At 37.5% G+C, this 14,215-nt stretch overlaps 1 protein-coding gene across 8 annotated transcripts in view; it reads left to right on the forward strand.

Annotated features, from left to right (window-relative positions):
- The window catches only part of TNRC6B (trinucleotide repeat containing adaptor 6B), a 262,528-nt gene that overhangs the window by 97,405 nt on the left and 150,908 nt on the right, over positions 1-14,215 (forward strand). For 6 of the 8 annotated variants that reach the window (XM_059187041.1, XM_059187052.1, XM_059187044.1 and 3 more), the window contains one exon: positions 6,343-6,410. The exons of the other annotated variants lie outside the window; for them this stretch is intronic. In XM_059187041.1, the coding sequence (XP_059043024.1) occupies positions 6,343-6,410 (68 nt within the window). The remainder of the gene's footprint in view (positions 1-6,342; positions 6,411-14,215) is intronic. 8 annotated transcript variants of the gene reach the window in all.

Below are 14,215 nucleotides of genomic sequence, written 5' to 3' on the forward strand. Positions count from 1 at the left end.
TTTATTAAGAGGAGACTTACAGCTTTGTTGGAGAGTTTGAGGATGAATTAGTGAAAAATCCATAATAAATACTAAGCTCCCCCCGCCCCGCAAATCGAAAGAAAGTGTAAGAAGAGAAAGTAGTAATTGTTAGTTCCACAGAAAACAGAAAATTGTACACGAAAAGCAAATTTAATTACACTATTCTGTATGATTCAGCTGTATCTGTTATTTACTCAGTAACAGCACGGTTAGCGCTGAATATTGATTTGAACAAATATGGTGACTTAAGTTGGGAGGATGGGGAAGAAGCACTCCATGGGGGTGGGTGAGGGGCCACCAGAGGAGAGTGCTATTTTTGTCTATAAGCCTGGTGGTATTATTTGATTTTTAAAATCATATAGGGGCGCCTGGGGGCTCTGTCAATTGTGTCTGCCTTCAGCCGAGGTCGTAATCCCAGGGTCCTGGGATGGAGCTCCATGTTGGGCTCCCTGCTCAGTGGGGTGTCTGCTTCTCCCTCTCCCTCTTCCCCTCCCCCCTCATGCTCCTTCTGTCTCTCTCTCAAATAAATAAAATCTAAAAAAAAAAAAAGAAATTCATATATATGTTACTTCAATAAGAGTTTAATCAGGCAACCAGTGTTTTATCAGATCAGTGATGAGAACATGGAAGAAATGGAGTATTGTATATTCTCTTAATAATTTGGATAGTAAAGGGAAGAGTAAAAACGGGAAGATATTTGGAGGGTATCACAGGCCAAAATAATTTTTCAGAACAGAAGAGATTACAAAGTATTTGTCAGTTGAGGGGATGGTTTTACTTGAAAGGAAGAAAGAGCTTCTTGGAGGTGGTGTGGTGTGGGTCATGCATCTAGGATTCAGGCAGTGAGGGGAGCCTGGTGGAGCAGTGGAGTGGGGGGAAGTGGGTTAAGATGCAGGTTCAACTGCATAATCCAGACAAGAAGAAACCACGGGCATCCATTGTGTGGGACAGGCTTTCAGGATAATCTTCAGAAAGGCCAGACTAAGGAGGACGCCTTATGGATGGGTTTGGAATCTTGGAGGAGAGTGGAAAGTTACAGAATGAATGAGTGAAGGGCTTTGCAGGCCAGGCGCTGACATACAAGCACTGAGTGGAAGTTAATTGGCATAGGGTTGAAAAGGAACCAGTTTGTAACTTTCTCCAGCTATGCTCTGTATTCCCAGAGCAGAAGAGAAGAAATTAAGGGATTGGTAGGACAGAAATACCCTAAAAACAAGTTGGTGTTGAGCAAATCTAGGGCACCGAGCAGAAAAATCACTGAAATATGCATCATGGAGCCTCTGAATGGGCACTGAGGACCAACAGCAGAACTAGAAGTTAGAGGGACTCTTCCCAGGTTCAGATGGAGGGAGCGAGTGCAAGGGGAGCTTGTGGCCCGAGTCCTATTTCAGAATTGAGGGACGTTGCCATGGAGCAGCTTGGGTCCTGCCCGTTCCCTAGCTGAATTTAGGAAGGAGGGAAGTCACCTGCCTGGGGTTGGTTTAGTGTGTGTGACTCCTTTAGGCTGTGCCAGGCGCCCTTCCTGGATCCTTGCATTGGTTTCTCCCACTGTATGGTCGTGTTTTGTCTTTTTTTAATTGGAGTATAGTCAACACAGTGTGTTCCATTAGTTTCAGGTGATCCCACAGGTCTGTACCTTATGCTGCTATGTTCACCAGAAGTGTAGCTACCATCTATCACCATACAATGCTGGTAATTTACTGGGTTTTGTTTGTCTTTCTCACTAATCTGCAAGCTTTTTGAGGGCACCGACACTCTTCTTCACTTTTATCTCAGCCCAGCACCTTGCGTGTAATATGTGCTGAGGAAATGTTAGTTGAATGAATGAATGGTAGTGAGAGAAAGGTGAAGACATGGTATAAATTTTATGTATAAAAATCTTGAGGGGTGCCTGGGTGGCTCAGTCAATAAAGCTTTTTAACTCTTCATCTCAGCTCAGGTCTTAATCTCAGGGTTATGAGTTTGAGCCCCAAGCTGGCCAGGGAGCCTACTTTAAAAAAAAAAAAAAAAAAAAAATCTTGCAACTCCTGCAGATGAAGTCAAGGAGGCGGAGTGGTAGAGATCATCAAACTAAGTCCAAAGGTGTTCGTGAAATTTGTAGGAAAAAAATAAGGGAAGGGACAGGAAGTGGACATGAGAAAAACAGGAAGTGGCAGTAAGGAGCAGTGATCTCTCTGGACCGTTTTTATTGTCTTCGAGGTGATGGAGACTGAGAAAAGTTGTGAACCTGCTGCAGGAGATGGTGTCTTCCAGGGAAAGGCATCTGAATTGACACTTAAGGGAATGAGTAGGAATTTGAACTGCTCGTGGGCAGAAGGCCAGAGCTTCTAGGCAAGAGGGAGCAGTTCATGTAAATGCACGGAGGGCTAAGGAGTTGTATGCCCCCACCAGGGGTTCAGAGTGGGTAAGGCAGAAGCAGATGAAAAGATTGTTTAGGCAAAGGAACTGAACTTTATCCCTCCAGGTAGGTGATGGAGCACCACTGAAGAATTTCAAGGAGAATGATGCAGTCAGATTTGCATTTCCAAAGCCCACTTGACAGAAACAATTTGGAGGATGTATTAAAATGAGATGGGACCCAGAGGCACAAAGACCACTGAGAAGACTTGTGTAGTAGTGAGATTTAGAGAAGCTGGTTTTTAACTGTGGCCATTAAAGAGAATAAAGAAGGGGAGGTGCATGTGAGAGCTATTTAAGAGGTGAAAGCCACAATACTTGGTGATTAATAGGATGTAGGGTTAAGGAGGGAACCTTGGATTCTTGTGTGATGACAGGTTTCTCCTGCTACCTGAAGGTAGAGCTTTCCTATGAAATCTTTCCTAAGTCCAAATGTTGTATAAAACCAAGAAACGATGACCATTTCTTGATATGGGAAAATCTTGGCACATTCCCAAACCCAGAAAATAACCTCTCCTAGCCTTTTCCGACACTTCAAGACACATCTTGCTAACGGACACACAGGATAACTGGAGATAAAGCACAGATGCTCACAAAGTTAAAAGCTCTGGCAGCAGGATGCCGAGATGCCGAGTCCTCCGGACGTCCTAGGGAAGGAGACTGGTGGTGCCCCTGTCTGCCACTCAGGGCGCGCACTGCTCTGTAACGGCTGCTGCAAGACCAGCTCTAAATGCTACTTTGCTTTTTGCCTTCATTTGTAAAAAAGCGAAAATCCTCTCCAGGTTTCTGTTGTTCTTAGCAAAAATAGGTATTAACATAGGTCTTTTGTGAAAGTGAAGTGGTACAATACAGACTTTTGAAAAGTGCGGCATACCTGTGTAGGTTTCATGTTTGGGGATCTTAGTGAATGATGGTACCATTTGGAGACATAGGGGATATAAAAAGAAGAGGAAATTTGAGGACAAAGGTGATGTTTCCTTAGAAATTTATTGGGCCATCTAAGCAGAGAAGACTAGTGTGCATAACATGGGGGCTAGAGTTAAAGATTGGGAGCCCACTTGGAAGAGATTGTCAAAGCTCTGGGTTCTTCGATCTTACTGTTAACTAGAAATTGATTCTAGATAAACCTTTTTCAAAAAAAAAAAAACTACTAAGCAGAGGCCAAGGTGCACAATTTAGAGCTCTTTTTTTTCCTTAGAGCTCTTTAATTGGAGAGAATTTTTAAAGATGAAGGATCAAGAAATTTCCATAATACATATAAATGAGAGAATAGTCATTCTTGTCTTCAAGAAAATAATTGATGCTTGCACTTGCAAGAAACTTAATAAACATAAATAGTTTGTCACCTGTTTTTCCTAACTAAGGCACAAGATTTATATAGTTAAGTCAATAAAATGTGCAACACGGTGATTTTCAAATATATACCTGGACACTCTTGTAACACAACCAGGTCATCTCAAGCTCCTCATTAAGTGTCCATCTGCAATCCTGTTTTTTCTTCTAGAGTTTTTACATCCTAAGTATAAGCTTAGGATGGGAGAATCCTCCCTCTCCTTGGCTAAGTCCCACAGGCTGCAGAGTGAGGAAGTTCCTAAGAATAAAGTCAAAACCTGGTTTGAATTTTTACAGTATGCACAGCATGTGTCTTTAATTATTCTTGTGTATGTTTCCTCTGGTTTCTTCAATGGAAATTACGAACACCTCTTAATTTTTCCGTCTTTTTTGAAACTTAGCCTCTTAGTATTACCCCATCTTCTTAAGAAATGAAGACTGGGGATGACAGAATTGGAGAGCCTTTTGTTTTCTTTGGGCTTCATTGTATTTTATGTGTCTATGTTACTGTTGTCTGTCTTCCAGCTTATTAGGTCCTATAATTGTTTTTCTAAGTTGGGAATAATCTTGTCTATTTCCTTGAATATATCTGTTTGATTTTTTTTTTTTTTTTAAGTTTTGCCTTTTGGGAGAGTCTTCATAGGACTGACAGATAATCCCCATTTGTGGAGGTAGCTCTATCTCTGTCACTGATCTTCCAGATCAGTAAACCATTTGGAATGGTAAAATGTTTTTTCTCTCTTGAAATTTGTACTGAGAAATAAACCATACATATATAAAAGAAAGAAATGGATAGTTAAAAGAATAATTATAAAGCAAATATCCATATACCTTCTACACAGGCCAAGAAGTAAACCACAGGCATACCCCTGGACCTTGCATATGTCCCTTCCTAAGACAATCCCTAGCCTACATTTTGTATGTCATTCATTTTTGTGTGTGTGTATGTGTGTTTGTTTTTAATTTTTTAATTTTGTCATTTATTTTTTAAAAATAGTTTTTAGGGGTACCTGGGTGGCTCAGATGGTTAAGCTTCTGCCTTCAACTCAGGTCATGATCCCAGGGTCCTGGGATCGAACCCCGAATCTGGTTCCCTGTTCAGCTGGGGAGCCTGCTCCTCCCTCTCCTTCTACTGCTCCCCCTGCTTGTGCTCTCCCACTTTCTCTGTCAAATAAATAAATAAAATCTTTCTAAAGTAATAAAATAGTTTTAAAGAACTGTATATAAGGACACCTGGCTTAGTTGGTTGAGCGACTGCTTTTAGCTCAGGTCCTGAACCTGGAGTCCTAGGATCTAGCCCCGCATCGGGCTCCCCACTGAGCGGGGAGAATCTGCTTCTCCCCTGACTCTCTTCCATCTCGTGCTCTCACTCTCTCTCTTACTCTCTTGCTCTCAAATAAGTGAATAAATAAATAATCTTTTTTAAAAGTAATAAAAATAAAAACTATATATACACACATATACATCTATATACACATGCATATATATAGTTTTAAAAAGTGTATATTTGAACTTTATGTAATGGAATTATACTGCCTATGTATTCTTTTATGATTTGCTTTTTCACCCAGTATTGTGTTTTTGTAACTCATCTCGGTTGAGGTGTGTAGCTACAGTTAATTCCTTTTCATATAGTATAGTGTTCTGTTGCTCTGAAAACACCATAGTATATTTATTTATTTTACTGTTGATGGATGTTTGCTTTTTTTCTGTTTAAAGTAATTCTACAAAAAATATTTCTATATATGTGTAAAAGTTTCTCTGCAGTATTTATCCAGAGGTGCAGTCACTAGATTGTACAGTACATACATAGTCCAATGTAACAGATAGTGGCAAACTTTTGAAAAGCAGTTGCACCAATTTTTCTTCCCACCGGAAGTAGATGAGTGTTGCTGTTCTTCCGTCCCCTTGCCAACACTTGGTATTGCCCAACTTTTTAATTTTAGCCAACCTGGTAGTTGTGAAATGGTATCTCTTGATGGTTTTTTTTTTTTTTAAAGATTTTATTTATTTATTTGACAGACAGAGATCACAAGTAGGCAGACAGGCAGGCAGAGAGAGAGGGGGGAAGCAGGCTCCCCGCTGAGCAGAGAGCCTGATGTGGGGCTCGATCCCAGGATCCTGAGATCATGACCTGAGCCAAAGGCAGAGGCTTAACCCACTGAGCCACCCAGGCGCCCCTCTCTTGGTGGTTTTAATTTGCATTTTCCTGGTTGACATGAGATTGAATATCTTTTCATTTGTGCATCCTCTTCAGTAAAATTCCTACTTGATTATTTTGTAAAATTTTCTGGTTCATTGTCTTTTTCTTATTGATTCATAGCAATTTGTTATTATATTCCAGATGTAAATTTTTTTTTTTTTGGTTACAGTTATGTGAGTTCCAAGTCAACACACTTCCTTTTCTGTTCTGCAAAACTAGGAGAGATGCCTTGAACAAACCTGGGGATTGAAAGGCACTGGCCCAGGCTTCTGGACCAGGCAACAGAGGGCAGTGGCCATGTGGTTGTGCACGGGCCAGGCCCTGGAAGTTTGAGTGAGCTGTATCTTAGTTACTGACTACTGCTGACCTGTGGTGCTTGCCTTTTGCAGGTGGAACAGGAGGATTTTGTAATGGAAGGGCATGGCAAGACTCCACCTCCTGGTGAAGAAAGCAAACAGTGAGTCACAGTTTATTTAAAAAGGGTCCTATTACAGATCTTCAGAAGTACTTTGGTTAAACATGCTGAGAGCACGTTTGCAGAGGATGCATACGTTGGGCACACTGGAACTCACCAAATGCTTTGGTGGCTGGTAATGCATTTGCTTCTATTTATAGACAGACTAACTGGAGGGACAGGAAAGTTGGCTTTGTAGTTTTTCACACTTGGCTAATCAAAATTTGTGTTACACTTTAGCAAAGGCTTTAAGGCTTAGGATGTTCCAAATTGAACTAATTCAGTCTGGTTGATTTCCAAAGAAGTTTAAAATGTTACATTCTTTTCTTAGCTATGTCTTTATGAAGTGCACTAAACGAATAGACTTTCCCTGCATTCCAAGTACGAATTTATTTGTATAGCACTTCCTGAAATTCTATTTCATTTAGTTATTTATACTTCTGTTCTCTGTTTAAATAACAAATTGTTTCCCTAAAGGAACGGCAATCATAAATAATATAACTTAGCCAACATTCTAAATAATTCAGGATCTCTCCCCTGACTTCTCAAAGAGTGATCAGTTTTAAATCTGAAATTGGGAGTCCTCGGAGTAGCTTTTGGGTGACCATGAGCAGATTTTTCTCCTCCCTTTGCCCCAGAACTTGAAAAATTGTGTTGCAGAGAAGACTGGTGTTTCATATGCCCTTTTAAAGGAAGCACAGTTAAGGCTGGCCTGAAGTATTGACAGAACTTCCTTTATTCAGACTGTAGTCTCCTAAACTACAGCGATTCATGGAATTTACTGAAAATCTGTAGAAAGAAACTCCTCTCTCATCTTTTTTTTTCTCTTTTCTTTTCCTTTTCCTTAGAAAATAGTTTAGTTTTGGTCTGTCTTATGAAAATGATGTCTCCGAAACCCTTAGGAATGAATTATGCAGAATATGCTGTGCTGCCACAAGGCCAGGTTCATTAAGGAGAATGTTTATCTTGTATTTGTTGTGAATGGAAACCAGGATATTTTCACAGCTGGTTTAATTTGCTAACCAGGCAGTTTTAAAAATAGCTTACAATATAAATCCTAACTTTGCTGTATTCTGTCAAATGCACTTATATTCTACATGGACTCATGGAGTCATTTCATCGTTAGCCAAGTGGAATGCCAAACATTGAGTCCCCGTGGAATTACAGGAACAGTTCGGACATTTCTCCCATCCTCTTGCCCACTCCCCCAACCCCCAACTCCGGTCAGAGGTCTTATAATATAAAAATGATACCTCCCGTTTGATTAGGGTTTTCTGTGCATAAGGTACATTGCTTAGATGCTGTTGATGTTCTTTCTGTTCGTGACAGTGTACCATTTTACTCCAGGGTCGTGGTAGGTAACTTGTCCATGGGAATGCAGCTTGAAATGGAAGTTAGGATTTGAACCTGGATCTTTCTGACATTAAGGTGTTTTATAGTATCTCCTGAACCCAAATCCTTTGCCAACCTTGGGAGCAGTGTTTCCGAAAAGTAGTGGTGTTAAGATCAAAGCCCCATGGATAAGAGGGAGGTGGGGGAAGCAATGAAAATGGCATTAAGCCTATTTTTAAAACACAGATGAAAGTTCTGTTCTCCAGGGGTATCCATTTCCCAAACAAACTAGTCTTTATCTTTAAAAACCTGCTCCAGTAACCCTTATCCTGTATCAGCCTCTCTAGGTATTCAGAAGGCATCCCTGGGGCAGATTCTCCCACAAGTTCTGTGTTACACAAACGGTGCTTCTTTTAGAGCTTCAAACAGCCCCGTGGACTTGTGTTGTATCCTTACCTTGTTTTGTTTTCGTGAGTCTCATACTGCCTTTTCACAGATTAATCCTGTTTTGTTTTGTGTCTGGTTTTGTTTTATTTTTCTTCCTGAGCCTGATCTGCTGTCATATATTGAAATGATAAAGCAGAAATGATGCTTCTCACTAGATGCTCCTCCCATAGACTTGTCCAGCTCTTCTATGGGAGTGGGGACCAAAGGCGATGTGGTCTTTTGATAATGATGATGATGATGATGATGATGATGATGATTTCGTTATCTCAGAACTGCAGTTGGCAGAGGATGATTGAATCCTGGGTAGTAGGATCTAGGAATTCAATATTACATTCTAGATCCTGGGCATGTACACATTGCCAAATAACTTGTGAAATTCCTGCTTATTCTTTTTTTTTCCTAATTATTAAAAATAACACAGTTGGCTCTTGAACAACACGGGTTTGAATTGTGCAAGTCCATTTATACATGGAATTTTTTTTAAAGTTTATTTATTTTTAGTAATCTCTACACCAAACATAGTGCTCAAACTCACAACCCTAAGATCAAGAGTTGCATGCTTTTCTGACTAAGCCGGAAAAATATGGGAAAGTGCTGTAAATGTACTTTCTTTTCCTCATGATTTTAAAACATTTTCTTCACTAAATTCTACTCTTAAAACCAATATTGAACTATGATTTTGCTTGTTTGTTTGTTTTTGCTTTTGTTTTTTTTTTAAAGTAGGCTTCACACCTCGCGTGGAGCCCCAGTTGGAGTCTTGAACTCACTACTCTGAGATCAGGAGATGGAAACTTAACTAATTGAGCTACCCAGGTGCGCCTACACTATATATGTTGACTAACTAAAATTTAAATAAAAACTCAAAACAAAACAAAAAATAAAATAAAACATTTTATGTTTTAAACGGTGTCTGGGTGGCTCAGTCGGTTAACCATTTGCCTTTGGCTCCCTGCTCAGTGAGGAGTTGCTTCTCCCTCTCCCTCTGCCTCTCCTTTGCTTGTGCGGTCTCACTCTCTTCACATAAATAAATGAAATATTTAAAAATCAGTCAGTCAATAAAACACTTTCTTTTGCATACTTTATTGTAAGTATATAATACAGAATTCATATAACATACAAAGTAGTTGTTGACAGTTTGCTATCAGTAAGGTTTCCAGTCAGCAGTTGGCTATTCATAGTTAAGTTGTGGAGAATCAGAAATAATTCTCAGGTTTCCAACTGTGTGGAGGAGTCAGTGCCCCAACCCACACGTTGTTTAAGGGGCAGCTGTACATGTTTGTCATAAAACATTCAAATGGTAAATGTAGATATAGGAATAAAAGCGAGACTCTTCTTTTACCCATCTTCCCCTCCTAATCCTTGTAAACACTTACTGTATATTTTACTTATTTATTTATTTGTTTGTTTGTTTGTTTATTTATTCTTTTAATTTAGTAGGCTTCACACCAGCGTGGGGCTGGAACTCACAACCCTGAGATCAAGAGTTGGACATTCTACCATCTGAGGCAGCCAGACACCCCATTTTCTGTATATCTTAAAATAACTAAATAGGAATTTTTTTACCCAACATTTTTCTTCTGTGACTTGCTTTTTTAATTTGGCATCTTACACAGCCTCTTTCATTCTCTTAAACATTTACAGAACATTTTGTTGAATGGATGGACTATAATCATTCTTCTCCAGTAGATATTTTGGTGGTCTCTACTTCTTTGATTATTACAAATAATACTTTATTGAACATCCTTAATTCTTATATCTTTATTCACAGGTGTATTTCTGTGGAATAAATTTCTAGAGATGGAATTGTCAGTTCATAGAATTTTTTTTTTTTTTTGCATGAAGGTAGCTATTAACAAATTGCCTTCTAAAGAAGCTATATACCCATGATGCCTTCCATAAATAGTGTATAAGAATGCCCATTTCTCCTCATCTTTGATGACAATAAAATGACTTATCCTGAAATTTTTGCCACTCTTATATTTTATTATGTGTGTTGTTGTTTTATTAAAGTAATCTCTACACCCAACATGGGGTTTGAACTCACAACCTCAAGATCAAAAGTCATGTGTTCCACCGACTGAGCTAGCCAGGGACCCCTAATATTTTATTGTTTTAATTTGCTCCTTTCTGCTTACTAATAAGTTAGAATATCTTTTGTTAGTTATTGGCCATCGATTTTTGAATCTTATGTATAATTTATTTGCATATTATTCCCATTTTTCTATTGGATTGTTTCTTTTGATAGCTTTGTAGGAGCCCTTCATAAGATATAGATATTAACCTTTGTCTTCTGAGATGTTTTAAATATTTTCTCCCAATCTTTTATCTTTTATCATTGGAGTATCTTTCATACTTATAAAGTTAAAACATTTTTATGTGATAAAATCAGTCAGCCTTTGTAGCTTCTATATTTTGTGCTTGCTGAGAGAAGTTGTCCCTGCCCTAATGTAATAAAATACCTCAGTTTTCTTGCTTTACTTTTTACCTTTACATTTAAAAAAAAAATTTTTTTTTTAAAGATTTTATTTTTTGTTTCAGAGAGAAAGCACATGCATGAACCAGGGCAGGATGGGGGGTGGGGTGCAGAGGCAGGAGAGAAGCAGAGTTCCCAATGAGCAGGGAGCCCAGTGCGGGGCTCAATCCCAGGCCCCCGGGGATCATGACCTGAGCTGGAGGCAGTTGCTTAACCAACAGAGCTACCCAGGCGCCCCTTTCCCTTTACAGCTTAATTGAACTGGTACTCATTTTTGTGTATGAAGTGAGGCAGAGATCTAAATTTTTTTCCAAATTGATTTCCAAAATGGCTCTCGTTCACTGGTCTCAGTTTGTATGAATAGCCTATTTTATTTATGGAGGCAGATGGAATATAGGGCTAATAGAATGTCAGGGTCATAGAGCAAATTCTTTTAAGGATTAGGACTAAAATTATTTTTATTAGCTGATCTATGCCACTTTCTTTGCTTCATCATTTAACATTTTTACCATAGGTGCCAGAAGTTTTGAAAAAATTATTTTATTTTCTTGATGTTTATTTCAGTGGAGCTAAATTCTTTTAACAGGCAAGTTAGGGTAGCTATGCATGTAGAAAACCCTCTTAAAAAATAATTGACTTTTTAAAAAATAATAATTGACTTTTGATATTGAGAAATATCTGTGCTAAACTGTTAATATTTAGATCAGTTGTACTGGATTCTGATGTATGTGTGAACAAGATTAAGTAGAGTATATAGCTTTAAACACTTTGTGTATATATATTGTTTCAATATTGTTGCTTTTTAATGAGGTTTATGAAGTATTACTATATCTAATACAATCATTTTTCTGAGAATATTTACTTTATGAGCTACTATAACAAATCAAACAAGCTAAGTTTATTGCCATATAATTACTACATTAAACTCACACAGCATTAATCACATAATGTGTTTAACACGGGGGTAAAGATAAAACTATAACAGCTTTTCAAAAAGCATAAGCAGATAGTTGCTCATAGATTGTGTTTGACTCTGCTTATTTGAAAGCTCATTTTATATAAAATGTTTCCACCCAAGACAGGCTCCTGATTTGGTTTTATTTATGAGGCAAGTGATGGTCTAGATGTTTGAAGGCAGATTATTTGTTGCAAATTATTTGCAGCCAAATATCCGTTTTCGTGTACAGTTGACCTTTGAACAACATGAGAGTTAGGTAGGGGCACTGACCCCCACACAGTCAGAAATCCACAGGTAACTCTTGACTCCCCAAAAGTTTAACTACTAGTAGTCTACTGTTAATTGGAAACCTTATGGATAATATAAACAGTCAATTGACACGTATTTTGTATGTTATATACATTCTATGCTAAATTCTTACAGTAAAATGTTAGAGAAAAAATGTTTTAAAATCATAAGGAAGAGAAAGTACATGTACAGCACTGTATTGTACTTACTAAAAAAAAATCTGCATTTAAGTGGACCTACACACTTCAAACCTGTGATGTTCAATCAACTGTATTAATGAATTTAGCTTCTTTTCAATTTCTTCCTTAAAATCTAATTTATAAACAAGAATAAGCTTTAAATCTCCATGTTTAAGTAGACTCACATTCTCAAAAGATATTTGCCTTGAATATACTACAGTGATTCAGTTTTTCTAGTAAATCTTTGTTGATTGAATTTTGTTGAATCTTTTGGTTCATTTTATGAAAATTCAGCATTAAAAACAAATCTCTCAAAGTGGGATCTCAGAGACATATTTGCACACCCATGTTCATTGCAGCATTCATAAACAGCCAAGCAGTGGGGCAACCTCAATGTCCATTGAGAGATGAGTGGGTAAAGAAAATGTGGCATATACGCACAATGGAATATTACAAAGCCTGAAAAATAAGGAAATCCTGTCACATGCTACAATATAGATGAAACTGAAGGGCATTAGGCTAAGCAAAATAAGCCAATCACATAAGGACAAATGCTGTGTGATTCCACTCAAATGAAGTATCTGATGTTAAAAATCTTAAAAGCAGAAAGTGGAAAAGTGAGGATTGCCAAGGTCTCTGGGTAGGGAGTAGAGGGAATCGGTGTTCAATGGATGTTTTACAAGATGAAAAAGTTCTAGAGATCTGTTGCAAAATAGTGGGAATGTACTTAACACTACTGAGCTTTACACTTAAAAATGGTTAAGATGATAAATTTGATTTGATGTGTTTGCCACATACACAAAAGAAGCAACCAAATTTAAAGGTACTTTAAATACAAAATTTAGCTGGAATTTCAAAGACTTAGTACCATAAAAGATAATGTAAAATTAATAAAACTTACATTGATTTTATGTTGAACTGGTAATTTTTATGTTATTTTAAATAAAACATACATATTAAAATTTTAAAAAATCTCATTTTATAATGTGTACATAGACAGTATCCCCTTTTTAGGCTTATTGGTAGAATTAATTATATCAGTTCCTGTATTTCAACACCCTTGGAGTACCATCTTTTTTGATTTCCCTTTTTTAAGGGAGAATCTGTTCAGAGTTTGCATGGGAGGCTATATGGAAATCAAAGTGTTGAAGATAGTTTTATATTGATTCGGAGAAAACAATGTAATTTATGGAATCAACATTGCTCTTTATACTCTCGTGTGGTGTAATATGGCTTTGGGCTTGAGGTGCTATTTTTTAAATGTCTTAACTTCGATGTCTTGATTAAATTCTCTTCTTACTAATTACATTTCTCCCAACTTAAATGTCTAGTTATAAATGCCCTTTTAATTTTTCTGAATTATTAATTATACAGACCTTTCATTAATTCTAACAGCTTGTCCTTACCTTATCTTTGTTTCTGCTCCTACTGGAACTCATTAACTTCCGGCTCTATCTTCCTCCAATTCTTTTTATACTGTAGTGCGACTTTTAAGTTTATTCTTCCCCAGTCTCTACACTAAGGATTCCTTTTATTAGGATATTCATTGTTTCCTGTTTAACCACCAAATTTAATACTGAGTTCTTTCGCAACCATTCTTTTGGGTGCTTGTTTAAAAAAAAAAAATGGGGTAGCTCTATAGTATTTCCTAAATAAATACACACACACACACACAGAGAGAGAGAGAGAGAGAGAGAGAGAGAGAAGAAAGTATTTCCAAGTCACTTATTTTATACATAATTATCTTCAAAACACTAACTGGTATTTGACCATAGGAAAGAGGTGTTTTTATTTTAACATTTTTGTGTTCTACCATCAGTTTTTCACCATTTTTTTTTCTTTAAACTATTGAAATATGTACAAGTTGAAATAAACTTACTAACAAGTACCAAAGTGAACTCTGTGTAAGCTCCATCATTATTACACAGCGGTAAACTGGACATCAGAAGACTAGTTAGATTTCTATGTAATTGTCTTTGATTGTTTTTAAGAGAAAGGAAATGAGTTTTATTTTCAAGTTAATTGGTATTTTGAAAATGCCACAAAGAGGTTCAGTAGATGATAGTTATGCTCATGGAATTTTTGCTGCTGGGAATTTTAGCATAACCATAAACATTTTGTATTAGGTCTT

Source organism: Mustela lutreola, chromosome 8 (genome assembly GCF_030435805.1).
Source record: "Mustela lutreola isolate mMusLut2 chromosome 8, mMusLut2.pri, whole genome shotgun sequence".
Lineage (NCBI taxonomy): Eukaryota > Metazoa > Chordata > Mammalia > Carnivora > Mustelidae > Mustela > Mustela lutreola.